The sequence below is a fragment of the Spironucleus salmonicida genome, chromosome 6 (genome assembly GCF_000497125.1).
Source record: "Spironucleus salmonicida strain ATCC 50377 chromosome 6, whole genome shotgun sequence".
Taxonomy (NCBI): domain Eukaryota; phylum Fornicata; order Diplomonadida; family Hexamitidae; genus Spironucleus; species Spironucleus salmonicida.
Window position 1 is genome coordinate 1,413,952 of NC_090601.1, and position 25,679 is coordinate 1,439,630.

At 34.5% G+C, this 25,679-nt stretch overlaps 28 protein-coding genes across 28 annotated transcripts; 13 read left to right on the plus strand and 15 right to left on the minus strand. All coding sequences in view use genetic code 6, as the record gives it.

The window, feature by feature from the left end:
• Positions 1 to 255: 255 nt before the first annotated feature.
• SS50377_26474 (RNA polymerase Rpb5, C-terminal domain-containing protein) lies at positions 256 to 801 on the plus strand (the record flags this gene model as incomplete). The annotated part of the gene is made up of 1 exon (XM_067910281.1): positions 256 to 801. One exon carries the CDS (start codon positions 256 to 258, stop codon positions 799 to 801), a length of 546 nt encoding a protein of 181 aa, XP_067763037.1.
• Positions 802 to 829: 28 nt separating this feature from the next.
• SS50377_26475 (RNA binding motif-containing protein) lies at positions 830 to 1,249 on the plus strand (the record flags this gene model as incomplete). Its single annotated transcript, XM_067910282.1, has 1 exon — positions 830 to 1,249. The coding sequence occupies one exon, from the start codon at positions 830 to 832 to the stop codon at positions 1,247 to 1,249; it is 420 nt and encodes a 139-aa protein (XP_067763038.1).
• An 11-nt stretch (positions 1,250 to 1,260) lies between these two features.
• SS50377_26476 (uncharacterized protein) lies at positions 1,261 to 1,620 on the minus strand (the record flags this gene model as incomplete). Its single annotated transcript, XM_067910283.1, has 1 exon — positions 1,261 to 1,620. The coding sequence occupies one exon, from the start codon at positions 1,618 to 1,620 to the stop codon at positions 1,261 to 1,263; it is 360 nt and encodes a 119-aa protein (XP_067763039.1).
• A 38-nt stretch (positions 1,621 to 1,658) lies between these two features.
• Positions 1,659 to 2,423, plus strand: SS50377_26477 (uncharacterized protein; the record flags this gene model as incomplete). Its single annotated transcript, XM_067910284.1, has 1 exon — positions 1,659 to 2,423. The coding sequence occupies one exon, from the start codon at positions 1,659 to 1,661 to the stop codon at positions 2,421 to 2,423; it is 765 nt and encodes a 254-aa protein (XP_067763040.1).
• Positions 2,424 to 3,411: 988 nt separating this feature from the next.
• Positions 3,412 to 3,738, minus strand: SS50377_26478 (uncharacterized protein; the record flags this gene model as incomplete). The annotated part of the gene is made up of 1 exon (XM_067910285.1): positions 3,412 to 3,738. The coding sequence occupies one exon, from the start codon at positions 3,736 to 3,738 to the stop codon at positions 3,412 to 3,414; it is 327 nt and encodes a 108-aa protein (XP_067763041.1).
• Positions 3,739 to 4,280: 542 nt separating this feature from the next.
• On the plus strand, positions 4,281 to 4,766 carry SS50377_26479 (uncharacterized protein; the record flags this gene model as incomplete). The annotated part of the gene is made up of 1 exon (XM_067910286.1): positions 4,281 to 4,766. One exon carries the CDS (start codon positions 4,281 to 4,283, stop codon positions 4,764 to 4,766), a length of 486 nt encoding a protein of 161 aa, XP_067763042.1.
• Positions 4,767 to 5,479: 713 nt separating this feature from the next.
• On the minus strand, positions 5,480 to 5,623 carry SS50377_26480 (uncharacterized protein; the record flags this gene model as incomplete). Its single annotated transcript, XM_067910287.1, has 1 exon — positions 5,480 to 5,623. One exon carries the CDS (start codon positions 5,621 to 5,623, stop codon positions 5,480 to 5,482), a length of 144 nt encoding a protein of 47 aa, XP_067763043.1.
• Positions 5,624 to 5,692: 69 nt separating this feature from the next.
• Positions 5,693 to 5,839, minus strand: SS50377_26481 (uncharacterized protein; the record flags this gene model as incomplete). The annotated part of the gene is made up of 1 exon (XM_067910288.1): positions 5,693 to 5,839. One exon carries the CDS (start codon positions 5,837 to 5,839, stop codon positions 5,693 to 5,695), a length of 147 nt encoding a protein of 48 aa, XP_067763044.1.
• A 110-nt stretch (positions 5,840 to 5,949) lies between these two features.
• Positions 5,950 to 8,400, minus strand: SS50377_26482 (SHIPPO 1-like protein; the record flags this gene model as incomplete). Its single annotated transcript, XM_067910289.1, has 1 exon — positions 5,950 to 8,400. The coding sequence occupies one exon, from the start codon at positions 8,398 to 8,400 to the stop codon at positions 5,950 to 5,952; it is 2,451 nt and encodes an 816-aa protein (XP_067763045.1).
• A 97-nt stretch (positions 8,401 to 8,497) lies between these two features.
• SS50377_26483 (uncharacterized protein) lies at positions 8,498 to 8,764 on the minus strand (the record flags this gene model as incomplete). The annotated part of the gene is made up of 1 exon (XM_067910290.1): positions 8,498 to 8,764. One exon carries the CDS (start codon positions 8,762 to 8,764, stop codon positions 8,498 to 8,500), a length of 267 nt encoding a protein of 88 aa, XP_067763046.1.
• A 31-nt stretch (positions 8,765 to 8,795) lies between these two features.
• Positions 8,796 to 9,440, minus strand: SS50377_26484 (uncharacterized protein; the record flags this gene model as incomplete). Its single annotated transcript, XM_067910291.1, has 1 exon — positions 8,796 to 9,440. The coding sequence occupies one exon, from the start codon at positions 9,438 to 9,440 to the stop codon at positions 8,796 to 8,798; it is 645 nt and encodes a 214-aa protein (XP_067763047.1).
• Positions 9,441 to 9,500: 60 nt separating this feature from the next.
• Positions 9,501 to 11,468, plus strand: SS50377_26485 (uncharacterized protein; the record flags this gene model as incomplete). Its single annotated transcript, XM_067910292.1, has 1 exon — positions 9,501 to 11,468. The coding sequence occupies one exon, from the start codon at positions 9,501 to 9,503 to the stop codon at positions 11,466 to 11,468; it is 1,968 nt and encodes a 655-aa protein (XP_067763048.1).
• Positions 11,469 to 11,531: 63 nt separating this feature from the next.
• SS50377_26486 (SHIPPO 1-like protein) lies at positions 11,532 to 12,692 on the plus strand (the record flags this gene model as incomplete). The annotated part of the gene is made up of 1 exon (XM_067910293.1): positions 11,532 to 12,692. The coding sequence occupies one exon, from the start codon at positions 11,532 to 11,534 to the stop codon at positions 12,690 to 12,692; it is 1,161 nt and encodes a 386-aa protein (XP_067763049.1).
• Positions 12,693 to 13,302: 610 nt separating this feature from the next.
• On the plus strand, positions 13,303 to 13,785 carry SS50377_26487 (uncharacterized protein; the record flags this gene model as incomplete). The annotated part of the gene is made up of 1 exon (XM_067910294.1): positions 13,303 to 13,785. The coding sequence occupies one exon, from the start codon at positions 13,303 to 13,305 to the stop codon at positions 13,783 to 13,785; it is 483 nt and encodes a 160-aa protein (XP_067763050.1).
• A 3-nt stretch (positions 13,786 to 13,788) lies between these two features.
• On the minus strand, positions 13,789 to 14,175 carry SS50377_26488 (uncharacterized protein; the record flags this gene model as incomplete). Its single annotated transcript, XM_067910295.1, has 1 exon — positions 13,789 to 14,175. The coding sequence occupies one exon, from the start codon at positions 14,173 to 14,175 to the stop codon at positions 13,789 to 13,791; it is 387 nt and encodes a 128-aa protein (XP_067763051.1).
• Positions 14,176 to 15,147: 972 nt separating this feature from the next.
• On the minus strand, positions 15,148 to 15,555 carry SS50377_26489 (uncharacterized protein; the record flags this gene model as incomplete). The annotated part of the gene is made up of 1 exon (XM_067910296.1): positions 15,148 to 15,555. The coding sequence occupies one exon, from the start codon at positions 15,553 to 15,555 to the stop codon at positions 15,148 to 15,150; it is 408 nt and encodes a 135-aa protein (XP_067763052.1).
• Positions 15,556 to 15,600: 45 nt separating this feature from the next.
• Positions 15,601 to 16,209, minus strand: SS50377_26490 (uncharacterized protein; the record flags this gene model as incomplete). The annotated part of the gene is made up of 1 exon (XM_067910297.1): positions 15,601 to 16,209. One exon carries the CDS (start codon positions 16,207 to 16,209, stop codon positions 15,601 to 15,603), a length of 609 nt encoding a protein of 202 aa, XP_067763053.1.
• Positions 16,210 to 16,478: 269 nt separating this feature from the next.
• On the plus strand, positions 16,479 to 17,234 carry SS50377_26491 (uncharacterized protein; the record flags this gene model as incomplete). Its single annotated transcript, XM_067910298.1, has 1 exon — positions 16,479 to 17,234. The coding sequence occupies one exon, from the start codon at positions 16,479 to 16,481 to the stop codon at positions 17,232 to 17,234; it is 756 nt and encodes a 251-aa protein (XP_067763054.1).
• Positions 17,235 to 17,243: 9 nt separating this feature from the next.
• SS50377_26492 (Hypoxanthine phosphoribosyltransferase) lies at positions 17,244 to 17,870 on the minus strand (the record flags this gene model as incomplete). The annotated part of the gene is made up of 1 exon (XM_067910299.1): positions 17,244 to 17,870. One exon carries the CDS (start codon positions 17,868 to 17,870, stop codon positions 17,244 to 17,246), a length of 627 nt encoding a protein of 208 aa, XP_067763055.1.
• A 62-nt stretch (positions 17,871 to 17,932) lies between these two features.
• Positions 17,933 to 19,453, minus strand: SS50377_26493 (Outer dynein arm-docking complex subunit 2; the record flags this gene model as incomplete). The annotated part of the gene is made up of 1 exon (XM_067910300.1): positions 17,933 to 19,453. The coding sequence occupies one exon, from the start codon at positions 19,451 to 19,453 to the stop codon at positions 17,933 to 17,935; it is 1,521 nt and encodes a 506-aa protein (XP_067763056.1).
• A 311-nt stretch (positions 19,454 to 19,764) lies between these two features.
• On the plus strand, positions 19,765 to 20,268 carry SS50377_26494 (uncharacterized protein; the record flags this gene model as incomplete). The annotated part of the gene is made up of 1 exon (XM_067910301.1): positions 19,765 to 20,268. The coding sequence occupies one exon, from the start codon at positions 19,765 to 19,767 to the stop codon at positions 20,266 to 20,268; it is 504 nt and encodes a 167-aa protein (XP_067763057.1).
• Positions 20,269 to 20,289: 21 nt separating this feature from the next.
• Positions 20,290 to 20,994, minus strand: SS50377_26495 (Lipid binding protein; the record flags this gene model as incomplete). Its single annotated transcript, XM_067910302.1, has 1 exon — positions 20,290 to 20,994. One exon carries the CDS (start codon positions 20,992 to 20,994, stop codon positions 20,290 to 20,292), a length of 705 nt encoding a protein of 234 aa, XP_067763058.1.
• Positions 20,995 to 21,141: 147 nt separating this feature from the next.
• On the plus strand, positions 21,142 to 21,300 carry SS50377_26496 (Translation machinery associated TMA7 domain-containing protein; the record flags this gene model as incomplete). Its single annotated transcript, XM_067910303.1, has 1 exon — positions 21,142 to 21,300. One exon carries the CDS (start codon positions 21,142 to 21,144, stop codon positions 21,298 to 21,300), a length of 159 nt encoding a protein of 52 aa, XP_067763059.1.
• A 16-nt stretch (positions 21,301 to 21,316) lies between these two features.
• On the minus strand, positions 21,317 to 21,871 carry SS50377_26497 (uncharacterized protein; the record flags this gene model as incomplete). The annotated part of the gene is made up of 1 exon (XM_067910304.1): positions 21,317 to 21,871. The coding sequence occupies one exon, from the start codon at positions 21,869 to 21,871 to the stop codon at positions 21,317 to 21,319; it is 555 nt and encodes a 184-aa protein (XP_067763060.1).
• A 44-nt stretch (positions 21,872 to 21,915) lies between these two features.
• Positions 21,916 to 22,551, minus strand: SS50377_26498 (Beta-phosphoglucomutase; the record flags this gene model as incomplete). Its single annotated transcript, XM_067910305.1, has 1 exon — positions 21,916 to 22,551. One exon carries the CDS (start codon positions 22,549 to 22,551, stop codon positions 21,916 to 21,918), a length of 636 nt encoding a protein of 211 aa, XP_067763061.1.
• Positions 22,552 to 22,998: 447 nt separating this feature from the next.
• SS50377_26499 (Branched-chain amino acid aminotransferase) lies at positions 22,999 to 24,060 on the plus strand (the record flags this gene model as incomplete). Its single annotated transcript, XM_067910306.1, has 1 exon — positions 22,999 to 24,060. One exon carries the CDS (start codon positions 22,999 to 23,001, stop codon positions 24,058 to 24,060), a length of 1,062 nt encoding a protein of 353 aa, XP_067763062.1.
• Positions 24,061 to 24,102: 42 nt separating this feature from the next.
• SS50377_26500 (Kinase) lies at positions 24,103 to 24,879 on the plus strand (the record flags this gene model as incomplete). Its single annotated transcript, XM_067910307.1, has 1 exon — positions 24,103 to 24,879. The coding sequence occupies one exon, from the start codon at positions 24,103 to 24,105 to the stop codon at positions 24,877 to 24,879; it is 777 nt and encodes a 258-aa protein (XP_067763063.1).
• Positions 24,880 to 25,097: 218 nt separating this feature from the next.
• SS50377_26501 (SHIPPO 1-like protein) lies at positions 25,098 to 25,679 on the plus strand (the record flags this gene model as incomplete). Its single annotated transcript, XM_067910308.1, has 1 exon — positions 25,098 to 25,679. One exon carries the CDS (start codon positions 25,098 to 25,100, stop codon positions 25,677 to 25,679), a length of 582 nt encoding a protein of 193 aa, XP_067763064.1.

Here is a 25,679-nt window from a genome sequence, read left to right on the forward strand (position 1 = left end):
AAAAATTATGTAGTAAACTTTGATCTATAAGAAAAGAAAAGGAAAGAATATATCCACAGTGTTGATGATCATTGTTTTTATATAGACTTATTTATTCTTTTAGATATCTTATATTTGTGGCAAATTTATTCACAGTTACCGTAGTATTGAATAAAGAAATTTAGTAAGTAAGAAGTTAGTATTATGGTAAAAATAATTTTATCTTTACTATATATTATTCAATATAAATATTTCCCACTTTATTTTCCATTTTAAATGGACCTTAATGAAGAACAATTTGCTCGTTTATATGAAAACTGTATGAAATTATATACTTATAGACATATTGATTAACCGACTTGCCAAACTCCAGATTTCTCTCGAGTAAATTCTATAGACGCTTTACATTTAGCCACAAAAAATTTAGTAATATCATTTAATCAGAAATATAGTTCTGGAACAGTTATATAAGCTGCTGCTTGTGCACATAAATATAATTCTAAAAATGCTCTTTTAATTGTTTTTGAAGATATTCCATTGAAAAAAACTCGTTCTATAGATCAAAATGGTGTTCACGTAAAAGTTATTAACGCTAACGATATGTTATAAGATATCTTTGAGCATCCTTTAGTACCTAGATAGAGGCTCCTGAATGATGATGAAAAGGTTACAATTATGAATAGAATGCATGTTAGTTTAGAATAAATGGCAAAAATGAGTATAGATGACCCAGTGAGTGTTAGATTAGGTGCCTTAAGGGGTGATATAGTTGAGATAGAAAGAGGCCAAAAGGACGATATTTTCTATAGAGCAGTTTTGTGATATTTTTCATTTCACTTATCTTTCCTTAATGAGTTACGAGAAAAATCTTATTCTTTCTATTGAAAATATTGGACTCCTAGGTTACAAGAACAATGAATTAGACAAGTATTTTGAATCAGAAACGGAAGAAATTGGGGATTAACGTGTTAGTAGGGAATTACTATAGATTATATTTAAGGTATTTGGAAAAATCGCTAACATTCAGTATTAGTTTGGTGATACTAGTGCATCCATTAGGTTTGATGTTAATTCTAAAGAGGCAACCGCGAAAGCGTTGGCAGCATTCGAATCTAAGCCCCTTATTTTGGGTAAGAAAGTAGCTATTTTAAATCTGATTACGGGATAGAAAGAATAGTTAATATATGCACATATAAACAAAGGACAAACAGCTAGAAAGGAAAAATATACCAAAAAAAGAGGAGCTAGATAACTCAAAAATAAAGAGTGAACATAAATTGCTCATAGCTTACTGACCTCGTCCATGAATATTTCGAATACGTTGAGGTCCATAGTTTGTATGCCTAGCTTGCTTAGGATACGCTACGCTTCCCGTTGTTCGATGGGCATGCCGAGTGCAGTCATAATGCGCTACAAAGAAGTATCATTCAAGAGAAGCCGCGAGTCACATGCAGCGTAGAAAAGAATTTACGTTATGTCAGGTTGGCGTACATATTCGAGGGCCCGGAAAGCCTCGTCTTTGCTGAAGTCTGCACTAAGGGCCGTCTATAGTACATCATCTAGTGTATCCTCTGGCAGATCAGGGAAGTTTATAGCAGCTTCTTATCTAATAGTTTTGTACTCCTCGATGTCGAGCGGCATTCGGAAGGGTAGATTAACTAGACCCTTCTCTTTATAGAATGTAACCGGACCTGCCTCGCGCCAGTACTCATCAGTTGAACTCACTCGACGCTGGTATTACCGCCATAGATGTCATGGGATAGTCTAACCGGCACGATGGGTTCTGTGCAGAGCTAACTGGATTTCTGTCCTCCCTTGCTCCATGCCTACCGTAAATGAGTATTGTACTACGTGAAAAAATCCCAAAAGATTCATATAAAAATAGTATAGTCTCTAGTGTCAACCATTTTGTAGATATTGATGGTCCAATTTTGCCGATGAGGGTCGGTGGTGAAATTCCTACCAGAATTGACAGTATATATCAAGATACGAGAGAAACTCTATCAGAAATTATTCTTCCGATAGCTCCTATATCTACCGAATTAATAACACCTCAAGCTTGTGCAAAAATTTCCCAGATTATAGATTAAGTCACTAAGCAAGATATCACCATCGAGACCCCAGAGACTCTAAAGCAGATAACTGTGCCCCAGTAGTCTGCAATACGATAAAATGCGTAGCCACCCCGAGAGTTGGAACAGATCCAATAATACCTCTAATTAGCTGCAGTATACCAAAATTCATACGAGTTAGAGGCTGCCAGAAGTTATCAGCAGGCTCGTGAAGCCCTTGAACGAGGTAGTGAGAGCGAGGCGGTAGGATACCTATACCAGCGGCGAAGGGTCCTGGGTGGCCTAGAGAAACTGGCTACCAAGGTACGCGAACTAGAAGCCGCTGCAGAATAATATTGGAGCGCTGAGCTAGCTGAATTGGGGCGTGAGTGAGTCAAAAGAGTAACAAACAAAGCGTTATTAATATTCCGCATGATATTAGGAAACACGTGCGTAAACAGCAATAAACCATTAGATATCCATCATATGTGTGGACAATAATTGGATTGTATCGTGCAGGTAAGATTTGAATGTGTTACAGGCGTTCTATATTAATAAGTATGTCATCCATTGTTTAACTGTTAATATTATATAAGATACTCTAAATAAATGAAATGGATTCAAAATGAAAATTGAAATTTTCTCTGTAAAAACGTTCGTAAATAAATAAATATTATTATATGATAATTATTAAATACTTAAATATAATTTGATATGGAAAGCTATAATTTTCAAATTTAACTTTTGACTGTGTCGGTACTATTTCAAGTTTCCAACCTAAACTTAAGTTTTATTGTTGTTATGAAAAATTAGCAGTAGTAGTACAAACTTGCAAAAATTATTTTGTATAACTTTATAAAAATTAGCTAGCAAATTATATTTTTATATAATATACTAGCAAAATTTATGTTTAACATTAAAAATCAGTAATGAAAATACTGATCAGGGAAGATGATTATTAAATCATTAATGTATTAGGTTTTTTTTAATGTTCTGTGGCAACAGTTTGAAATATATGTGAGTTGAATTACTTATAATTTAATCCATTGATGCTGTAGAATATACTTTAATTAAGAAGAAATATGGAAATGAAGAAAATAGTTTTACCAACTGAACTCACTAAAATGTAAATTATTACACCTAGTATGTCTAACATAGTATGATATAGAGAATACGAAAGTGTTAGCTTTAATATTATATGCATGATCAGTTAGTCGTAAATTTATAAATTAACGGATTTTATACTAGATCTGGTATTTTTAGTTGAAGGTGAATTCTGGGAAAATAATTTTATCATTCTATCATTTTTACCTTTAAAGAAAAAAATGATTACGTAGTTACGATTATAGTTTTTAACCTATTCAATAATTTGAATGTAGAGTCAGAGCATACTAGCAGAGTCTTCGCCGCACTGATAAATAAAGTGCTCGACGGAGCCAGCAAAGTGCTTAAAATTGCTAGCGTACTGCTCCAGCTGCTACGCGTCGTAGTTGTCGAACAGGCGACCGGACTCCGTCTAGTTGTACAGCTGGCCGATGTTTATCAACTACTGGTCAAACCGAACCTCGTCGTTCGAGATTTCGCAGTCCAGGGCAGAAGACTACTTCACAATTTTATAATAATGAGACTATAACGGCGTGATAACATTCTATATCTCCTCCATATCGTTTTATTGATCGTGATTATATTTAGACTCTTCTGTGCCCATTTTAGATTGAAAACAATTGATAGAGTATATACTTTCATAAGTTTATATTTTTGTTTAACTGTAAAAATCCTCAGGATAATAGCAATAAATTATTCATATATACCGAGATGATTTTCTAATCATCTGAGATATACATATATTATATTTCCTATAGAATTATATTTAATCCACAAATTAAGTATTGAGTTTAGCTACCTGTTAGAAATATGATTAAGAATTATACAACTATCGAATGATATTGTGATTCTATTACCATATGTACGTTTACTGCATATATAAAATCAATATGCTTTAATTCTTTTTTCTAATTATTTCAGATCAATAAAATTATAATACTATTGTTAATTTCTACATTTCTTACAATTTTATATCGTGGTAGTGTTTTATTAAATCTTATTATTTCCTAAGATTCCTTTAATGACAAAATTAAGTAAGTATTCATATTACAGTTATATTCATTCGCTATTATTTTACTTTAGCATTGCAATTCTCATATATTTGTATTGTGTTTATATTATATAATATGGCACACATTCTCCAGAATGTCCTATCTGAACGTGATCAAGTAGCAGCAGACCGAAATTTCCCAGCTGAGGGAACAGGTCGCACTGCTAACATCCACACCACTCCTCCGGGAGATCGACTCCAGAATCGCGAGCAGCCTGGAGCCGCAGATGCTCCTCTACACGCAGCAGGTCGCCCCGCTCATGGCCGAGAACCAGCGCCTGAAGGAGGTCATCGCGGACCTCACCGCACGCCTCACCGCCTCCCAGGCCGACTCTCTGCGGGAAGCACACTTCGGCGGCCCCGGATCGGACCGCGAGCCCCCGAGGCAGTATGCGGCGTGCCCCGGCGGTTCCCACGGCACCCTGCTGGATAACCTGTTCGCAGAGCTGCAGGAGGAGCGGCGCATGCGCAAGGCGGCCCAGGGACAGCTAGCGCAGCAGGAGCGGTACGGGACCTACATGGAGAACGCGTTCCGGAACGTGGTGCAGGCCCAGAGCGCAGCACCTGTGTTCAGTGAGTGAGGCGGTTGGATTGCAAGGCTCATTAGCACAGCCGCTATGGCAGAAACGGCGGCACCGCTAGCGCGGGCCTCGCCCAACGGGAAACTCTCCCTCTACGATGCTGGCAGCTCGGTGGTGCTGGGGAGGACGTGTGCTAAGACTGATTGTCAAGTAATCATTTGTTCTAGCATAGCTATATTATATTATAGATACATATCCCTGCTATTCTGCATTCGATTATTTAAAGCTATTCGAAACGATTTACAAATCATAAATTTGTAATATATATGATTAGATATTAGTATTTCTACCTTTTGTTTCCTATATGGTGTAGCATATTTTTGAAATAAATAAAATTAAAACTATAAATGATGCATTTTATAGCATTCACTTAATTTTAATTAAAAAATTATTTTATTTTGCTTAAAAATTTATAGCGATAATAATTTAATAATTTACTTATCAGAACAAGGAACAATTATTTATCTGAGATTTTATTTAGTATATTTTACATAATTGAAAAACTAATGAAGATGAGTATATTAATGGATAACTCTCGATTAAGAAAAGACTAAACCATATATTTAATATTCTATATTAAAATAAAATATTTTCTTTAAAAATTAAAAACATTATCTTATAAACACCGAATTGCTATCAAACAGTAGAAATTATACCACCTTAGAAATTATAACTTATTGATAATATAAATAAATTCTTTATAAAAGTGAAATTCACTTTTTCTTACCATTAGCCTTTTATTTAGCTTTTTCAGCAGCCATAGACTTCATTTTATCTTGTTTAATCTTTTCCTCTTCAGACATATTCTTCTCTTTATCAGCCTTTCTTGCTTCCTTATTTCCGGAATAATCAACCATTCAAAGGAATGGTAAAATGCTGATACGTTAAAAAATATAGTCATATTTATTATTTAATAGTGCATTAGTTCACTTTTTCTTACCATTAGATTTTACGTTAGCTTTTTCAGCAGCAATTGATTTCATCTTGGCTAAATAAGCAACTTACTCGGGGTCCATCTTAGCAGTCTTATCAGCCTTTCTGGCCTCTTTATTAGTATCCTTATCCATGACCATTACGAAAATTAGAAGGAAAATAAGGAAGGTAGAAAACTAAGATATATCAGTGTATTATACCATTAAATTAGTTATATAATATAAATAAATAAGGAATGTATAGTATCTTCTCACTTACAAGCATGGTATCTGCCCATTTTTGTTCTTCCACTCATGCTAATAGCTGGCCCATGTAATCCGCCTCTAACATTATACATACCAACACCAGGGTTCGTATTTAAATGAGAGTCGTCATGTCGCGATTTCATAGTATAGGCAGGGGACCTAGTAGACACTTGCTAGTCGGTAGGTCTATATTAGGCAGGACCTGGTGATGCTGTATAGTCTTTGGTATTGTGCCTCCCAGATAGAGAGAAAGCAACTGCTTCCGTTCCAGTGGCCTTATACTTTTCAGTTCCATATGCGTTAGGGCCTGGGTTGGTATTTCTGAAGGAAGTAGCATGTCTACCAGAAAGCGTATACGCAGGTTACCGATCTAAGGTCTAATTCATCTGAGGAGTATAGGCTCCAGGACCAGGGACGGATTTCTTATCGAATTAAGCATGTCTTCCAGACAATGTATATGAAGGTGATTTGTTTGCAACCTGGTTTCTATCAGGTGTATAAGCGTTGGGGGCAGGGTTTGCCTGCTTGTTATTTAAGTTATGTCTCCCAGATAAAGTATATGCAGGAGATCTATCTTACACCTAGCCATAAGAGTTAGTATATGCTCCTGGCCCTGGTGTATCAGATGGCTTACCAGTCTAATGACGGCCTGCTAATGTCGTTCCTTATTTAGACAATGTCGAATAGTGTTCGTAAGCTCCAGCTCCTGGTGTGTTGAATCCTGATTTTGTATCATGGCGGGATTTAAGAGAGTATGCCGGAGAACGTGTTGAGGTTTAAGCAGATTGAGGCCTATACTAAGCAGGGCCCGGCGAGGCAGTATAATCTTTAGTGTTATGTCTGCCAGAAAGGGAGAAAGCTACAGCATCAGTACCAGTGGCCTTATATTTCTCGGTCCCGTACGCATTTGGTCCTGGATTTGTGTTTCTGAAAGAAGTCGCGTGCCTACCTGATAATGTATACGCTGGTCTCCTATCAGTTGTTTAATTCATTTGAGGTGTATAAGCACCAGGGCCAGGTACAGATTTTTTATCAAACTGTGCATGCCTACCAGATAAAGTATAAGAAGGCTATTATTTCATAGTTTAATTCCGTACTGGGGTGTATGCATTTGGAGCAGGAACTGATTTCTTATCAAATTAATTATGTCTTCCAGATAAAGTATAGGCAGGTGCGGCAGAAGAAATTTGGCCGTATTAGTTAGAATAAGCCCCAGGGCCTGGAGTATCTGAGATTTTCCCAGTTGTATTTCTTCCTGATAAAGTTGAACCAATTTTTGATAATGTAGACTGATGGTCATAAGCACCAGCGCCTGGAGTATTATATCCAGTTTTTATTTCGTGTCGCGATTTCATAGTATAGGCAGGGGACCTAGTAGACACTTGCTAGTCGGTAGGTCTATATTAGGCAGGACCTGGTGATGCTGTATAGTCTTTGGTATTGTGCCTCCCAGATAGAGAGAAAGCAACTGCTTCCGTTCCAGTGGCCTTATACTTTTCAGTTCCATATGCGTTAGGGCCTGGGTTGGTATTTCTGAAGGAAGTAGCATGTCTACCAGAAAGCGTATACGCAGGTTACCGATCTAAGGTCTAATTCATCTGAGGAGTATAGGCTCCAGGACCAGGGACGGATTTCTTATCGAATTAAGCATGTCTTCCAGACAATGTATATGAAGGTGATTTGTTTGCAACCTGGTTTCTATCAGGTGTATAAGCGTTGGGGGCAGGGTTTGCCTGCTTGTTATTTAAGTTATGTCTCCCAGATAAAGTATATGCAGGAGATCTATCTTACACCTAGCCATAAGAGTTAGTATATGCTCCTGGCCCTGGTGTATCAGATGGCTTACCAGTCTAATGACGGCCTGCTAATGTCGTTCCTTATTTAGACAATGTCGAATAGTGTTCGTAAGCTCCAGCTCCTGGTGTGTTGAATCCTGATTTTGTATCATGGCGGGATTTAAGAGAGTATGCCGGAGAACGTGTTGAGGTTTAAGCAGATTGAGGCCTATACTAAGCAGGGCCCGGCGAGGCAGTATAATCTTTAGTGTTATGTCTGCCAGAAAGGGAGAAAGCTACAGCATCAGTACCAGTGGCCTTATATTTCTCGGTCCCGTACGCATTTGGTCCTGGATTTGTGTTCCCTCTTTAAAATTTATGTCTTCCAGAAAGAGTGAAAGCAGGAGATCTATCTGAAGTTTAGTTTATTTATGGATTATAGGCACCAGGCCCAGGTACAGATTTTTTATCAAACTCTGCATGCCTCCCTGCTAGGGTATAAGAAGGTGGTGACTTAAATGTGTCTTTAGGATTATATGCATTAGGACCTGGGTTAGTAGCATTTATTTTTTAGGGATGTCTCCCAGCTAAGGAGAACTTAGGTGATTAAAATAACGTGGATTGTATTCCATAACCACCTGGTCCAGGACCATCAGTAGTATAATCATACCAATCTGACATTTTTGGAATGAAGGAAAAATTTTAATGGCGGTATTTCTCAGTAACTATTATATTTTATAATACTTAACTTTCTAACTAAAAACTCATAAGAAATACTTCATTCTTTCTCATCAAATCCTGTCCAAATTTCATTGAAGCTCTCATAACTCTCCATAAATGATAAAATCATCTTCCTCAGCTTCTTTTAGTCTACGGCAAACATTTTTACAACCAGCACAGTTCCATCTAATTCGAACTATAAATTTTCAGCTTCATCTAAAATAACATGACTCCCCAAAACCTAAATAGCTCCACTAGCCATCTTTTAATCAACCTATGGCAGTCTCATCACACTGGTAAAATTATTTTTCCTTTCCCCGTCCATTTTCATATTTATAAAATTACTATATAATAATTCACTTTTACTTTCGAATTTGTTCAAAATCGTCAATTTTGATTTTGAACGTCATAACGCCATCCTTATCATAACCCTGACTAATCCCTGAGGACGAGCAAACTTGCTACTTCGGAACTGGCTTTTTAAGGGTTTTAACGGGTTTTTCAGGCACTCCCTATGCCTTTACGGCCGAAAATTCAGCATTCTTCGCCATTTCGGGTTTTCTGCACTATGCTGTCTTAGCTTGTTATATCACCTACTTCTCCCTTTCCACTTCTTTTCCCTTCCTTTCAACGCTCCCTTATATCACTTCTTCAGCTTCACTTAAAGTCCTCTGAATTTCAGAAAAATCGAAAGTCGCCCGCGGCAAATTTGGAACGCGGGAGCGCGAAATCGGCCGCGAAATGACAATTTCGGAGTTCGAATTTGAATTTGAATTCAAAATTTCGCTCACAGAAATCGATTTCGCGCGCGAAGGAGCGAGCGATTTTTGCGATTTCAAGATTTTGATTTCCTGTTGAAGTTCCAGAATTGTGCTCTCCTGCTGGGACACAATTTCCTGCAAATTGCTGATTTTGTTGATTAGGAGCAAATGATCGATTTGGGGCGTTTCCGGGGTCTAGGAATTCGGTTAGAGCCTTGAAAACAATTTTTGAATGTTCATTGGAATGAAAATATAATATGAAAATTAATATATAATAATATATAAAATCTTTCCGCATAAATGACAACATCGCCTTTTAAAGCGGTTAACAATGAGGGCTCACCAAGGTACGTACGTGGAGAGGCAGATTAAATTCTAGGGCAAAATCCATAGTTAGGATAGGTTTTTGTCGATATAGGTGAGCCAATTTAAGGAAAAACGACACACAATCTCGGGTCAGAAAACGAAAATTTCACTGCACAAAATGTTAATCCAGCAAATACTGTAATTAATCTTCAGCATAAATAAGCAGCTTCGATAGAGGAGCTGCAAAATGAGGAATTTGGTTAAGATTATTAGGAGATTACATATATGGATGAGAGTGGAAATCAGATAACAGAAGTCGTAAAAATTTGTGCAAAAGGAGAAAAGGCAGGTGATTTCTAGGAATTAAGTTTTATAGATTAGAATGGTTAAAAATAGACTAAAACGGTGCGCATTAACAATGTTGATACCGAGTTTTAACTACTGACTTATATTGATGATAATGGTGTAGAAGTTACTAAGTAGGTTAAAATAAGTAATCGTGTTGACAATACGGATGGTACATAAATTATAACATTTGAAGATGAAAACGGGAAAATAATAATTTAAAATATTGATGTTTAGTCTTAAATCCAGTTAAATAATAATAGCGATTAACAGAGTTTAGTTGGTGCAGTGGAAGATTAAACAGTGTATTAACCTAGTTAAAATTAGGCATAAAGTTCAAAAACTAAGTTTAGTACTGAGGTTAGTGGTGTCTAATAGTACACAAATTTAAAAGAAATAGAATGCTAAGATTTGTAAGAGAACACGCATATTGTTAAGCAACAAGAATTGTAAATTGAACCAGATACCTAAGATATTTCATAAAAATAAGAATATGTAACAAGTGATTAACCAGAAATAACTGAAAACTAAAATATAATATCTGACGTATAGAAATAATCTGCTAGAAAAATTGTACCTTAAACATAGCCTGTTGAATATGAAACAATAACATATATAAATTCAACTGGTTAAGAAGTGACCGAAAAAGTAAGAATTAATAAGAGCAAAAAGTTATCTTAAGGATTTTCAGAAATTTATACTATTGATAAAAATGGTATTGAAGTTATTAAAAAAGTCAAGATAATTAAATAGAATAATACTAAATCTCCTACTTAATAGCAGCAAAAGCCACCAGTTGTGAAAAAATAATAATCTGTACCTTCTACAAGATCACAAAATGCTTAGTTTTCCAGTAGATCAGAAAATCCACAATTATAATAGGTTACCTTTACTGACGAAAACGGTGAAATTTAAAATATTAGCGCGGAATATCTCTCAGTTGATACTATTGCATATACTGATGAAAATGGTAACAGAGTTGTTAAAAAAGTATAGAATTTAAAGAAAAAAGCATAAAATTTTAGTGCAATTCCTTCAAAAACTAATTGCCACTAAGAGAATTATGTACCACCACAGATAAAACCTCATTAGCCACTAGTTATTCCTGAAGATATCAAATTTTCATCAGCAAAAATACTATCTGAAGAACTTGCAAAACGTAGATATGAAGCTTAGAAGAAACGTGAAAGCGAGCTATAGAAAATTTTATAAGAAGAAGAGAGTAATAGAATAAACGAAGAAAAACGCAAAGCTGAAGAAAAACTTCGTATGAAAGAAGAACTAAGACGTAGATTATAGGAAAAATAAGAATTACGGAGATAAAGCTAAGAAACTGTAGTTGGCATGCCAGATATAGCTAAGGAGCAGTTGCGTATTTTCAAAGAAAAAGAAAAGAAAAGAAAATTATAGGAATTAGAAGAATAGGAACTAATTGAATAAGAGGCCAATTTAAAAAAAATGCAAAAAGAGGAAAAACTGAAAAAAGAAAAAGAAGCTAGGCTAGAAGCTGAAAGAAAAGTAAAAGAATAGAAAGAACTTAAAAATGTTCAAAAAATTGAACCTAAAATAGAAACGAAACCAGAAAAACCTGCCAAAAAAGTCTAATTAAAGAAGTGATAATTTTATTAACAGGAGTTTCTAAATACTATCTTAATATATAATTAAACGCTAAAGTTAAAAATGACATCCTGGAATGAAGTTAAGAGTGACGGGCCAGGCCCAGGCGCATATTCGATTGGCTCTACATTATTTAAATCCCCCGCATATTCATTAAAAGGAAGGTATAATAACGATCTTAAGAATAATAATCCTGGTCCTGGAAATTACAATACTACCAAAAGGTCAGTATCCCCATCATTTTCCCTTTCTGGTAAACATTACAATAATAGTATCAATCAAAATCCTGGCCCGAATTAATACTTTCCAAAACGTGTTTTTTCTAATATTGCATCAAGTTTAGCAGGACGACCATCCATGAATAATATAAACACAAACCCGGCTCCGAATGCATATAACACGCAAACCGCTAATAATGGAAAGGGTGCAACTCTAAGCGGAAGATATGATATAAACTCTAGATCAAGATCACCAGGACCGCAATAGTACTCTCCATAAAGAGTTGGATCTTCACCGTAGTATACAATGAAAGGGAGGCGGGTCGATGATTTAAAGAATACAAATCCTGGGCCTGGGGCATATGATGTTGCTCGTAAAATTCCGTTAAACTAAGGAATTTCCTTATCAGGGAGGCCAAAAAGTGATTAATCTGTTGGAGGGCCAGCACCTAATTCATATAATGTACAAAATATGAATAAATCTCCATCTTTTACATTAAGTTCTAGATTTGATGTAGCATAAAGATAGAATTCGCCTGGTCCTTCATCTTATTCACCTTAAAGAGTTGGGTCATCGCCGCAGTATTCATTATCTGGAAGATTTGATGTTAATATGAGAAGTAGGTCACCAGGCCCATAATAATATTCTCCGTAAAGAGTAGGATCATCTCCTCAGTATTCAATATCAGGTCGAACTGGTGTAAATAATTTTAATGGCAATCCTGGACCTGGTGCTTATGATGTTTCCAGAAAGGCTTAACATGGGCAAACACTATCTAGTAGGCATGATTTATCATAAAAAAATTTAAATCCAGGTCCTGGTGAATATAATATTGATAATATGAGAAGGTCTCCTAGCTTTACGTTTAAAGGAAGACACAATATGGATCATTTGAATTAAAATCCTGGTCCAGGGGCTTATAATCCTCATAATCCCTAGGAAAATACATAAGGTTTAAGTCTAAGCAGTCGTACTAAAATATGTAAATTTACAACTGATAAGTGAATTAATAAATACTCACATTCAGTAGCTCAACTCGCAAGTTAAATCTTCAATTTCAATATAAAAATCCACAATTTAATTAAAATAAGTAACACATGATACCTCTGCATCATCAAATAATTATTAACATTATGAATTACAACTTTAGATTTTCTCTAAATCTATAAACAATGCATTCGTTTGAACTAATGAAGAAGACATACTTTACAAGGTGATAGCTGACTAATTATGCTCATCTGACCTATTTAGAGAAGATTTATATCTTTGCTAGTATTAGGATAGAGTGTTACCCATTTTTTAATATAAAATTAACTTAGTTTAATGAAATAAGTATTAATTTTATTTTTAAAATATGTAAAAAATTATTGAGTCGCTATATATTGCGATATGCATACGATGATACTTTACAAATTACTCATAACATATATTAAAAATGAAAGATAAATCTGTTTTATCATTGATTATAACCATTTGTATAAAATTAACAGTTATCACCAAATTTTAAATTCATACTAATTGAGTTTATTTATATTTTTAAGGTATAATAGATTTAGTGATTTACTATCAGCACATACTATTATTATTTAAGTAATAATATTATTATTCCGCAAAAATGTCATCCTAAATAACACTGCGAGATAAGTATTTTTCGCCTCTAAGAAAAAGACTAGAGAAGAGCAGACCATCTCCAGGACCAGCAGCATATGATATTTCTTCAAAATCAGATATACGATAGGTCCAAAGATCTGATAGAAATATATAAATACACTTAAAAACAACAGAAACTCCAGCTCCGTTTATATCTCACTCTCCACCATCTTCCAGGCCAGCAAATATCACAAAAACAGAGCGATGGTCTCCAACAAAGTACGATAATGGACCTGGTCCAAATTAATATAAAATATAAACTTAGTTTCTCTCTACAGAAAAGCGTGCAAGAAGTCCAGAGTTCAATGGGTCGGAGAGATTCTAAAATATGAGACGGGAAAAACGACCTGAGTACTATAATAAAAACTACTCATAGGTACTTCCAAGTATCAGGGGTGTTAAACTTACAAACGCAAACAGGGCTACTGACTCGTGGATCGGATGGTGATTTTCAATATATTTTCCCATTTATTTTAAATTCTAATTTTGGCGACAACCTAACTTTTTTTTCTTTAGACTCAACTTCTTTTGCTCCTTAATATTTCGTTAAGCGTTACATCGAGCGGCTTACAATTTCCACCTCTTGTGATGAAAGTGGAGGAAGTCTTTCCATACCCACTAGTGTTTTGCTATCAATTTTTCCAAAGGCAGCAGAGCGGTGCATTTTTTAACTAAATTCTTACTTTTATGTGAAAATGCTTTCTAAACCTGGCATCACTAGTTATGGGTAACAGGATAAAAGAGATTAATCATGAAGTTAAAATTTTTACTTGCCAAATTAAGATAGGTATTTCTTGTCCTAGTTAAACGCAAATTTCATAATAGAAGAAGCACTCATTATATTAGACATAAATAGGTAATAAGATAATAATTATATTAGTTTTTGATACAATTAAAAATATATATAATACATACATCTAATATATCATAATATAAGAAATGGAAATTGTAAAAGAAACTCACATAATATTTTTCATAAGACATCGTCTTCAGTAGTACTGCTACAATCATAAACAAAATAACTACTATGGTTAATCTCAACATTTTGATCTAAACTATAGTCTTAGGTTATGAATGTATCATCAGAAGTTTCCGTAAATGACTATTTTGTAGGAATAATCTCAATCGAAATTAAATCTACATAGTCAGTAACTTCTTAATCTAACATTGATGAACATATTTCTGTACTTAGATTAATAAAATAGTTCTAATTCATATGTTACATAGGTGAATGTTAATTAATACATTCTTTAGTTTGTGAAGCTCCCATTTTATTGGTTAAAGAATGTTATATATACTCAGAATATACTCTATAATAATATACTAGAGTAATAAAAATATTGCTGTTTTTAAACTTTTACATAGTATACTAAACCCAAAAAATAGTAATAGTTACTAATTGTAAAAATAAATTTTTATAAGTATTAGTTTATATTATTTATATTTATAGTTTAGTCTTTATAAATAACTATTATATAATTATTAATAAATTATTTTATTATTTTTACTTAATAGAACTTATCTATTATCAATATATCTATCAATTGTATTATATTTTACTCGTAAATAATATTTATCAACACATCAGTTATGTTATCAAGTGACTATAGTGTTACAAACAATTTTTACTTACCTTATTCTATAATATTTATAAATATAAATAGTATTCATATCTAATTTTTATATTAAAAATTAAGAAGATACACAATTGTAATTATTGAAAGTTTGTTTCTCATATAGATGTTTAAAGCATGCTATATTATTTTATATCCATGTAGATTAATATAAAATTAGATCATATTCAATAAGATCACTTAAATTGAGCATAAATTTTCTTCAATTCGCCTCTAATTAATTCTTTCTTTTCCTATCCTTCTTTATCTATTTCATAATAATAACCTGGCATATACGTTTAAATATGGTTTAATTCTTAGTCATCTTAACGTGATTGTGGTGGACCAAGGTTTTGAATTGATGTTAAAATGACATCATCAGTTATAACATCAGATTTTAATGGTTATTATAGCCCATTAATATCTTATACATATTTTCTAAGTTCTGATAAAGCAGGAGCTGAAACGTCATAATCCTTATTCTATGATAAAAACTCATCTACGCAGCTATAAGGTAAAGGTATTGCCTCAATATACGAGGTTGAGTCTGGAGATGCAGCAAATGACTCTGGAAGTACTGGATAAGGTTAATTTCTGTATGCCATTGTGAAAAGGAAATATAAGTATTATATAATATAATAGTTATAAAATCATTTCATATTTTTAGAATCGTCAAAACTATAAATAGGATTCAAATACCCAGCAAACTATTATGAATAGTTATCTAATAAATTTGCCAGGCCTTTATTTTTATCTTCATCGTCTACAATTATTGGCTTCCCCCAATCGATAGACTAATTAACATTATGAGTTTCAATTTTTGGATGTTATTGAATTAGTAAAGGTTACACCGGTTATTAGGTTGGGATATTAATCTATGGAACAAACATAGATATTGGAGATAAAGATTATTACTGAACTAAATATGGTGATTATTAAAACATCTGGCCCATTGGTTATTTCTTCGAGATTTTTGCCCTAATCTCAGCCAATTCTTTCTCTAACCTATACTCGATCTACTGCAAATCTTCCATAGTTGGCTCCTTGATTTAAGACTTATCTCTTTTCAATCCTAGCTGGTTTATAACACCCTAAATTTCAGGAGGGCGTTTGTAGAACTTATTCTTAATTGAAATAGAATTAAGATGTGGTAAAAATTCTTAAGATATCTTTACCCAATTATACTTATACTTGCGAATACCTAGACCCAATAAATGTAATTCTTATTCAGTCCAAACATGATGTGAGGTTTAAGGCATTTTTATGATTCCTTTTGAATTTATTTAGTTTATAATATATATTTAATAAATTATAGAAATTTTTTTAATTTATCCAATCTTATAGAATTATTAATAAAAATAAAAATATTTCTTAGATTCTACTTCACTTTTAAGATATAATTGTTAATGCTCCATAGTTTCAGAAAATCCTTTTTTATATTTATAATATAGTGTGATTTTTTGAATATACAAATTTCTAAATTAAGTATTCTATTACAATTATTATATTAATATAATGAAATATCAAAATGTCAGATTATACAGTGTCCTCGATCCTGTCAAGGCACTACTCAGACTCTATCTAACGCGAGATTTACAACTCAGCAAAGACACAACTAGGCTCCCAGCAGATTGAGCTAGCCGTGATGGCCGAAAAATTTACCAAAATTTAGGCCGAAAACGACGTTTTGCGCCAGAAGATAGACTTTTTCGAACAGCAGTACACCTGTCAGAATCAGGCGCTATAGCAGGCACTATCAACCCTGAATGTGCAAAAAATGGATCATTTTGCCGAGAAAACATCCCTCTAAGACGCATTTGAGGCTGCTCAATCCGAGGCGAAGCAGACGTAAATGAAGCTGTCGCACGCCGAAAAACGTGTCAAGCAGCTTGAAATCGACCTCATACGGACCGAGGCAGAGACGATCAAGCGCCTAGACGCAGACTTCAAGCACCAAACGGAGGACGTGAAGCACCAAAACGTCAAGCTGCAGGCCGAACTTGCAGTGCTGCACAGCACGCTCAAATCTGCTGGGTCAGCCGCTCCCAAAGCTAGCGCCAAGTTTGCATCGCTCGACGAGTTCGAGGCCGCTAATTTCGACACCTTGCGAACCCGCTACCTGAATGGAGACACGCGAGACCGTGTCGCCGGCTTCGACATCCTAGCTGCGCGTAAAAGCGACGAAGGGGAGCTCACCGCGAACCAGCTGCGGAGGCGCGCCGAGGAGCTGAACAGCAGTACATGGCGGGAGAAAACAAAGCTGGAATGGGCACTTGAGGAGTGAAGGTAACTGTCACTTGAAAATCTCGCGCAGAATGCTCTCTCTGAAGCTTTGTGCCTCCAGCGCTGGCGTGCCCTTGTAACTCACGAAGGGCCAGCCGCGTCTGAGGCTCTTGTCGTCCATGCCGTATCCTACGAGCCACAGGTTCGGGATCTGCTAGATTCCGTAAAAATCAGCAGCTTTGTACTGTTTTGACATCAAAACACACACTTTTGCAGATGGAATGAACGTGTGCACGGCCTTAATCGAGTAGCCGGTGTCGATCAGCTCGTCCATAAACAAAACGTGTTCTTTGTCCTGGAATTTTGTAAGAAACTCAGAGGAAAAATCGATTGGCGTCTGGTTTTAGTTGTGATAAGACGTTACCTTCAAAAAATGTAGAGTGTAATCAAACGTAAGGTACTTTGAAACGTCTGACATGAACTATATGCAGCCTGTTAAAAGGCCTATAATATAAAGAGGGTTTTCGCGCGTCGTTAATGGGCCATAATAGTCATTAAGTTTGCCAGCTACTATTCTATTTAAAGCGTCAATTTCCTTTTCAGTTATTAAAATGTTAATATCATCCTCAGCATGGTATTTTTCACGAATATCCTTCTCTAATTCGTGCATAGGAGTATTTGTGATGTAGCAGGACATATAAGGAATGGAAAATGAGATAAATATTACAATAATTAATATAAATTATGATTCAATACATCTCACTCAGCAAAAAGATCATCTTCTTTGTTTAATAATTATATGATGGCTGCACTAGCTGGAGCTAAGTTTTAAACAAATTCATCATCCTATCTATTGATAATGTATTTTTAAATAGTATCTTCCTATAATTGCTTGTTCTTGATCATATTAAGTAACTTACCAATCATCTAGTCAACAACACCTTCTATGGCACTTAAATGAAGAATTACATTCTCAGAGTTAATAAAGGTAGATGTGTTAAGTTCTGAGACACCTACAATTTAATCACACTTAGCAATTTTAAATACTTGCTCAACCAATTCATACACACTAGACATAGAATGAGTAAGTTTCTCATATTTCTATTCGAATATAGTTCCTGATTATTTAACTTATTATAATTAAATTTCTAAAGCAGAAATTTCAGTTTTAAGGCCAGAGTCAGCTTCTAATTTTTTCTTTTTAGCTTATTTCAAGTCTTCTCTAAGCTTAAATAACTCTTCTTCCTTTTATTCTACCTCTGATCTTAAATCATTTGCATAATTAAATAAGGAGAAATTCTTCTCCTCATTTTCAAGGAATCTATTTATAATTTATATTACGATTCCTTCAGAAAGCTAAGTTTCCGCTGTTACATCACGCAATTCAGAAATATCGTTATAGCAACCGCATTCAATGATTTATCTGAAAGCTTTTTCATAATCAGCCTCAGTATAAGTATCTCCGTCATTTTTATTGCTTTCTTCAGGAGCCACAGTTCTTAAACCGTTTAAATCAGATAATTGGTGTTTTTATTATTCGGCTTATTATTATTAAACTGCTCTTCTCTTGGCATCTTTTTCGATAATTTTATTAAGCTCGTTCCAATCGTCTCTGAATTTACTCTCTTCTTTTTTAGCCTACTCTTCTAATTATTAAATCTCGTCTTATAACTATTCTCTGAGCTAGAATTATTATCTAGCTAAGTCCATTAATTCTGCCATCTTAGATTGCTTTTCTTCCTGTTCGCAAATCAAAGAGGAGTGTGTCTTTTCAAATTATAAATGCTCAGTTCTTAAGTGTTAAATAAGTGTGCGGAGATCTCCATTCTACGCTAAAATATCGTTATATTTGGTGGATGTAAGCTCGAGGGCGTTTTCTAGGAGAGAAATTTTATGCTCGACTGCTTGAGCAGTAGGACGAGCTCTTTCTGCTTCAGCACGTGCCTTCCTAAGCTGTTAAATACTAGTTTCTGCGTCTTTAATTTTTTTATCAAGTTGAACAATTTAATCCTTCTCTTGTGTTATTTTCGACTCTAATTCTGATTTTTTATCTAATAGTAACTTAGCTGACTTTTCCTAATCTCTAGCAGCAGCCCCTGCAGCTGTGTGAGTTTAATCGGCAATTCTTTCACGGAGTGCGTCATTCTCACGGCTAAGACGATCAATAATACCAGCTTAACGACGAAGTTCAGATTTTGAAGCTTCTACTAACTATTTTTTCTTATTTTCTTCAAGTCTATAGCGACGTTATAAGTCTTGGAGGGATTATTGCTGAGACATTTTTAAAGTGTGGAAATGCGGAAAAATTTGGGACGATAATATATTATTATATCATAATTAGCCTATCAATAATTATTAAAATTATATATATTTTTATATATAAAAGTATACAATTATTAAATTTAACATATTATAAATGATTGACTATAACTCAGCATATATTTTATGAAAATACTAATATTTAAATAAAGTTATTAAATGTTTATCACAAAATGTGGTTTATACGAATATATAAATAAATGCACAATTAGTAATATTATATATAACTAATCAAGTATTTGGATCATACCTTTCATCACCATTCCTTTCAAATGCAGATCCCTTATAAGACTAATGGCGATATGATGAAAACACCCACTGATGTTATTAAGACTACTCAAATTATTCTTGAAATGACCACTGTTAAGGTTGATATTCTCAAGGCTCTTGGTAACAAGATCACTGCTGTACTTACCACTGAGGCTAATGTTGCTGCTGTTAAGGCTGCTACATCTGTACCAGTATATACTGCTGCTACTCTTCCTTTTGCCGTTATAGACCGTAACCAGTTTGTTCGTGAATAAGCACCTGCTGAAACCAAGAAGGCTATCAAGGCTTAAACTAAGGCTTTTGTCGTTAAGGGTGAAGTTTTCCAAACTTTAACTTTCAAGAATGCTCCTACTCGTGCTGATGTTGGTGATATGTTCAACCTCCTTGTAGACGGTGCCTCTGGTGTTATCCTCGAGCAAGCTATCGTTGATGGTCCCGACTGCTTCTTCTGCGTTGAGCAAGTTAGAGAAGTCGCATCTGTTTTTGAAAATGAACGTATGAAGTGATCATGAATCTATTTTAAATTATCACTTCCCGATTTTTTAATTTAAATCATATATATAACCAACTTATCCGTCAAGCATATTGTTAAATAACATGGAAGGTATAGAACCGCAAGGGTCGACATGATAAAATGCAGTAACCTTAACACCACCTTCAACCTCTTCATAAATATTCAAACTGAAAATCTAAGCTCTAACAACTTTATCGGCAAATTTATCATTAATTTCAACAGATTTTGATGCAACTGCATACTTTTTCTTATCCCCTTCCGAAAAATCTTTTGTCTGCCTCATAAATAAGAATTCACGTCTAGTAACTAAAGCTGAAGGTGCGTCAAGTACCTAATAGCAGATATTTTAGGATCCATCAATCATTTCACCTTTAATCATTTTTTAATGATTAAGCTTTTCATCATCATTCAAGAAATAAAGATATCTACATGTTTTACCACTACGTTAATCCTTTGGCATATCAGGTGTTATTTCATTATAATCATGATCATATGAAAGACATTCTGAAATTTTTGTCTTAACAAGTGCTTGACCCTTAATAGCTTGCATTTTAGATCCAGGAACTGTAGCATACGAAGCATCTATAATATCTTTAATCTTTTTTTCATTTGAAAATTAAAGAGAAGTCATTAGATCAATTGCTTGTTAACATATATTTTATGTTTCCTAGCTAGCCTTTTCGAATGACGATTAGTTAAGAGTCTATAACTTCTACATGATTGTATGAAAGGAAAGATGAATAATCCCTAAAACATACCAATCTAAAATTTAATATTATAAATAATCGAAATATGAAATATACCATATAATTTCTGTCATATAATACTACAATTATTTACTCTTTCCTTTTCCACTTTAAAGCAAATGGCACTCATGGGAAAGCAAGGAGGTAAAGCTCCTTAAAACAAGGCACCTAAAAAGGAGGCTAAGGTTATGGACGAAGAAGATATTGCGTTCCAGAAGAAAAAATTGGAAGAGCAAAAAGCTATGAAGGCCATGGCATAAAAACTTACTAAAAAGTGATTTAAATATATTTACATCACACGTCTAATAATTCAGTCCATATTTTTAAAGCCTATTCCTCAGCTAGCTATGCCACCAAGCAATATTCTTTCATATTCTCCACTAATTATTTAGGAAGCATTTCTAAAAATTTCTTAGACCTATACTCAAAATATAACTTTTAACTATCCTCAACTTTCTTGATAGCATATATTCTAATAGCTGAAAGATCCTCTTCATCTGCAAATGATATAAATAGAGAACCATCCTTATTCATAGCGTGAGTTACAGAATAGCCGCTTGCCTAAAATGCACTAGTTGCCTTAATTTTGTTAAAACTAGGAGGCATTGGAGTTATCTTCAGTATATGGTTAGACAGTAAAGGCTTTTCAAAACTTTTCATCTTGTCATCTTGCAAGTATTTACACTCAGACAAAGCGGTCTAAAGATCACCTGCAGACTGCTAACTGAATGTAGACAATTTCTTTAGATCTTATATTTTAAAAGACTTAGAATATGCCTAATATTTAGGTATATAGGTCTAGGAAAAAGGCGAGAAAATGATATTCACCACTTGCTAAAGCTTGTCCATTTGAGGAGTGGAAAAAATATTACTATGATTATTATATATAGTTATCACTAAATTAGCTACAAATAGTCATCTATGCAGAAATCTGCTAAATCGCGTCCCTTTTAACCAATGCACACCACCACTGCCCCAGAGGCTTTAGCCGCCTGGACTCCGACGATCGAATCCTCAAACACGACGCATTTCGTTATATCAACATTAAGCTGCTTGGCAGCCTCTAAAAACACGTCTGGGGACGGTTTTCCCTTTCCGACGTCGTCGCAGGAAACGAAAATTTCAGGCGCCAAATGAGAAATTTCGTGCGTCTTGAAAATGTGAGAATTGAGTTCTGTGGGATTGGCGCTCGCAATCGCGTATTTGCTCCCGCGGACCTGAAGCTTTTGCATGTACTCTTTAGCGCCTGGAACTAATTTCGACTTTGCGGCAAAGGATTTGTAGACTTCGAAATAGCGGTTTTTGAGGGTAATCGCGTCGGTTTTCGGTTTATAATAGCTGACGATTTCCTCGCAAATGTGCATGAAAATGTTGCCTTGGATCAGCGGCAAGTAGTGGTCCATGTCGAAATTAAGGCCAAACTCTGCTTTTATTACATTGTCAGTGTCGAGCCAAATTTAATTTGTGTCCACGAGAGTGCCGTCGAAGTCAAAAATAATCGCTTCGGCTTGATTTATTATTTGCTCCATTTAGTTTTTTCAAAATAAGTTATATTAAGATATAATAAGTATAGTAAAAATAAAAACAATTATATATTATTTTATCGCTAAATAGGGCAAAAATAGTTTTATCGAAGATAGTTTCTATTTTATGTTAAATATGTTGATATATATATAATTGATAATTTCATAAATATATATTCAATAACAATAATTCTACAAAATTTTATCAAGAAAGTATTTGTTATTATATTTATATATATAAATATTATTTCGAAAAAATAAAACATAACTGGGAATGATGATGCGTAATATTTAACATTAATAGTTGTGAATTTTACGTTTATGAACCAAATTTTATATAGAGCTATATATTTAGAAAATATAGTACTCCTATACTTAACCATTGTAAATCACAAATCACAAATGAATAATATATAATTTGATTTATATTTGATTTTGATTTTTTCTTCTAAAATGCAGAGGGTCAAGGAAATAACAGTACCTTTTGTTCAAGCTTCCAACCCCAAAGATATTGACTTTGCGTCCTTAGGATTCTAGTATACTCAAACTAGATCCTTTGTTATGTATAGTTATGCTAATGGTTGCTGGGACAAAGGTGTTTTGGTTGAAAATCCTAATATTCCTACTCATATTGCCACTTAAGCCTTTCACTATGGTTAAGCTGTATTTGAAGGTCTTAAAGCTTTCCGTATGGAATCTGGCTAAATATCATGTTTCCGTCCTTAAGAGAATGCTAAGCGTTTGATTCAATCTTGTGACAGATTAGTTATGCAATCTCCTACTGTCGAGATGTTCATGGAAGGTGTTGATACTTTAATCAAAGACAATATTGATTATGTTCCTTCTGCCCCTGGTTCTTTATATATCAGACCTTTCGTGTTTGGTTCTTCAGCATAGCTCGGTGTTGCCCCTTCAAAAGAATATAAATTCATCTTATTCTGTGCCCCCGTTGGTGCTTACTATAAAGGTGGTTTAACAGGTGTTTCTACCCGTGTAGTTACTGATTTTGATCGTGCTGCTACTCGTGGTACTGGTATGTGCAAATGCGCTGGAAACTACGCTGCTAGCCTCCTTCCTCATATGTAATCCCTTAAGGTTGGTTATCCCGTAGAACTTTATCTTGATGCTAAAACTAATTCTTTAGTTGAAGAATTTGCTACATCTAACTTCTTTGGTATTAAGAAATAAGGCGATAAGATTATTTATTGCACTCCTTAATCTCAGTCTGTATTGCAGTCTATTACCAACTTAACTTTGCGTGAAATTGCTGAGAAAATGTTAGGATGGACTATTTCTCGTGAAGATATCTATATAAACTAGGTTGATTAATTCGAAGAGGTTGGAGCTTGTGGTACCGCGGTTGTTTGTGTCCCCATTAAAGAAATCGTTTATTAAGATAAAGTTTTCACATTCAAGGTTGTTGGTGAGCACACCCAAAAACTTTATGACATGATGACTGGTATTTAAAGCGGTAAAGTTGAAGATAAATTTGCATGGAACCATATTATTCAGTGAAATTTTATTAATTTTATTATATATTATATAATTACTGTTAAAATGGAATATGTATATCATCCAAAAAATTCGTAGCTTCTCTCACGTTTAGGAGCAGGATCTCATGCAACAGTCTATAAGATGAAATTTAATGATGAAATGGTAGCGTATAAACTATTTTCTAAGTAAACTCCTGAAATTCTTAAAAACGCGTAAAAAGAAGCCAAGTTTCTATCGTACATGACAAAGTTCCCTATAATGAAAAATTTTACTCCAAATTTCATTCAATTCTCAGAAAAGCCCCTTTATATCATTATGGAATACATAGAAGGAAATACTCTCAATATGAATAAACTAACAGACAACGAGTTTAATCTGCTTGAGTAAACATTTCATCAATTTATTTCATAACTACATACCAAATTTACACTGAGCATCCGTGATATTTCACCTTATAACATAATTCACAGTGATGACCGTTTCATTTTTATTGATTTTGAATAATTAACTGAGCTTAAAAAACCTTATTTAACTAATTATGGAACCCCAAAATATGCTGCACCTACAGAAATCTGCGATGAAAAAGATGACTTTCTAAGTGCTGCGATTATATTAAGCCTTCGATTTGGTGAAGTTCCATGGGGAAATCTTCGTAAGCTAGAGCACATAAACTAAATAAAGAAACAGTGTATTTTGGACTGTAAAAAGTACTTTAGCTTTCTAACTGGTAGACCAAGATAATGGATGTTCGGATTTAGTGGTGTTTTAGACGAAGAGTAGATGGAAAAATGCGCATACATCGATTATCGCACCGAATTCTCGCATCTTGAAGGACTTTGAGCGATTTACTAAGTTTGTTCTATATTTTTAAACCGTTAAACCGATTATTCTTCAACCCTAGTATTTACTAATTATTATGAATATTAACAGCTAAAATTTTCACTTCACATAATCATTATTATAAAATTACGTTTCTCAGTTTTTCTAAATATTTTTATTTTTAGATCAGTTTGGATATCAAAAAGCTAAGCATTAAGAAAAATTTGCGGATTTGCAAAATGCAGGAAGCAGACCCTAGCATTCCCGGGCCAGGTACCTACTCACTAACCTCGTCTCTTTTCGACGCACCCAAGTACACCATCGCAGGCCGCACAGAGGTCAAACCTACACAACAAAATCCCGGCCCGGGTACTTACAACCCCAAAGAGTACAGGTCACAGATTGGTGGGAAAATGACATTCAGGTCAGACCTAAAAAACAAAAATGATACTCCAGGACCAGGTACGTACGCACCAAAATCTATGTTAACTTCATCACAGTTTTCGCTGTCAGGAAGGACTGGAAGTGACCATTTGAATAAAAATCCAGGTCCTGGAGCGTACAATATTGACAGAAAGGATAAAGGTAACGGTTCAAGTTTTGCTGGAAGGCACTCGCTGGCCGGCAAGGGCACAATGCCAGGACCTGGGCAGTATAATATCTAAGCATCAAATACGGCGTCCCAAGTGTCTATTAAAAATAAGTACGATGACCATATAAAGAACACAAATCCTGGGCCAGGCACTTACAATATAGAGAGAAAGTAAACGGGTGCAATCAGTTTTGGGGGTAGGCACAAGCAGTGCGTATTTAACAAGTGA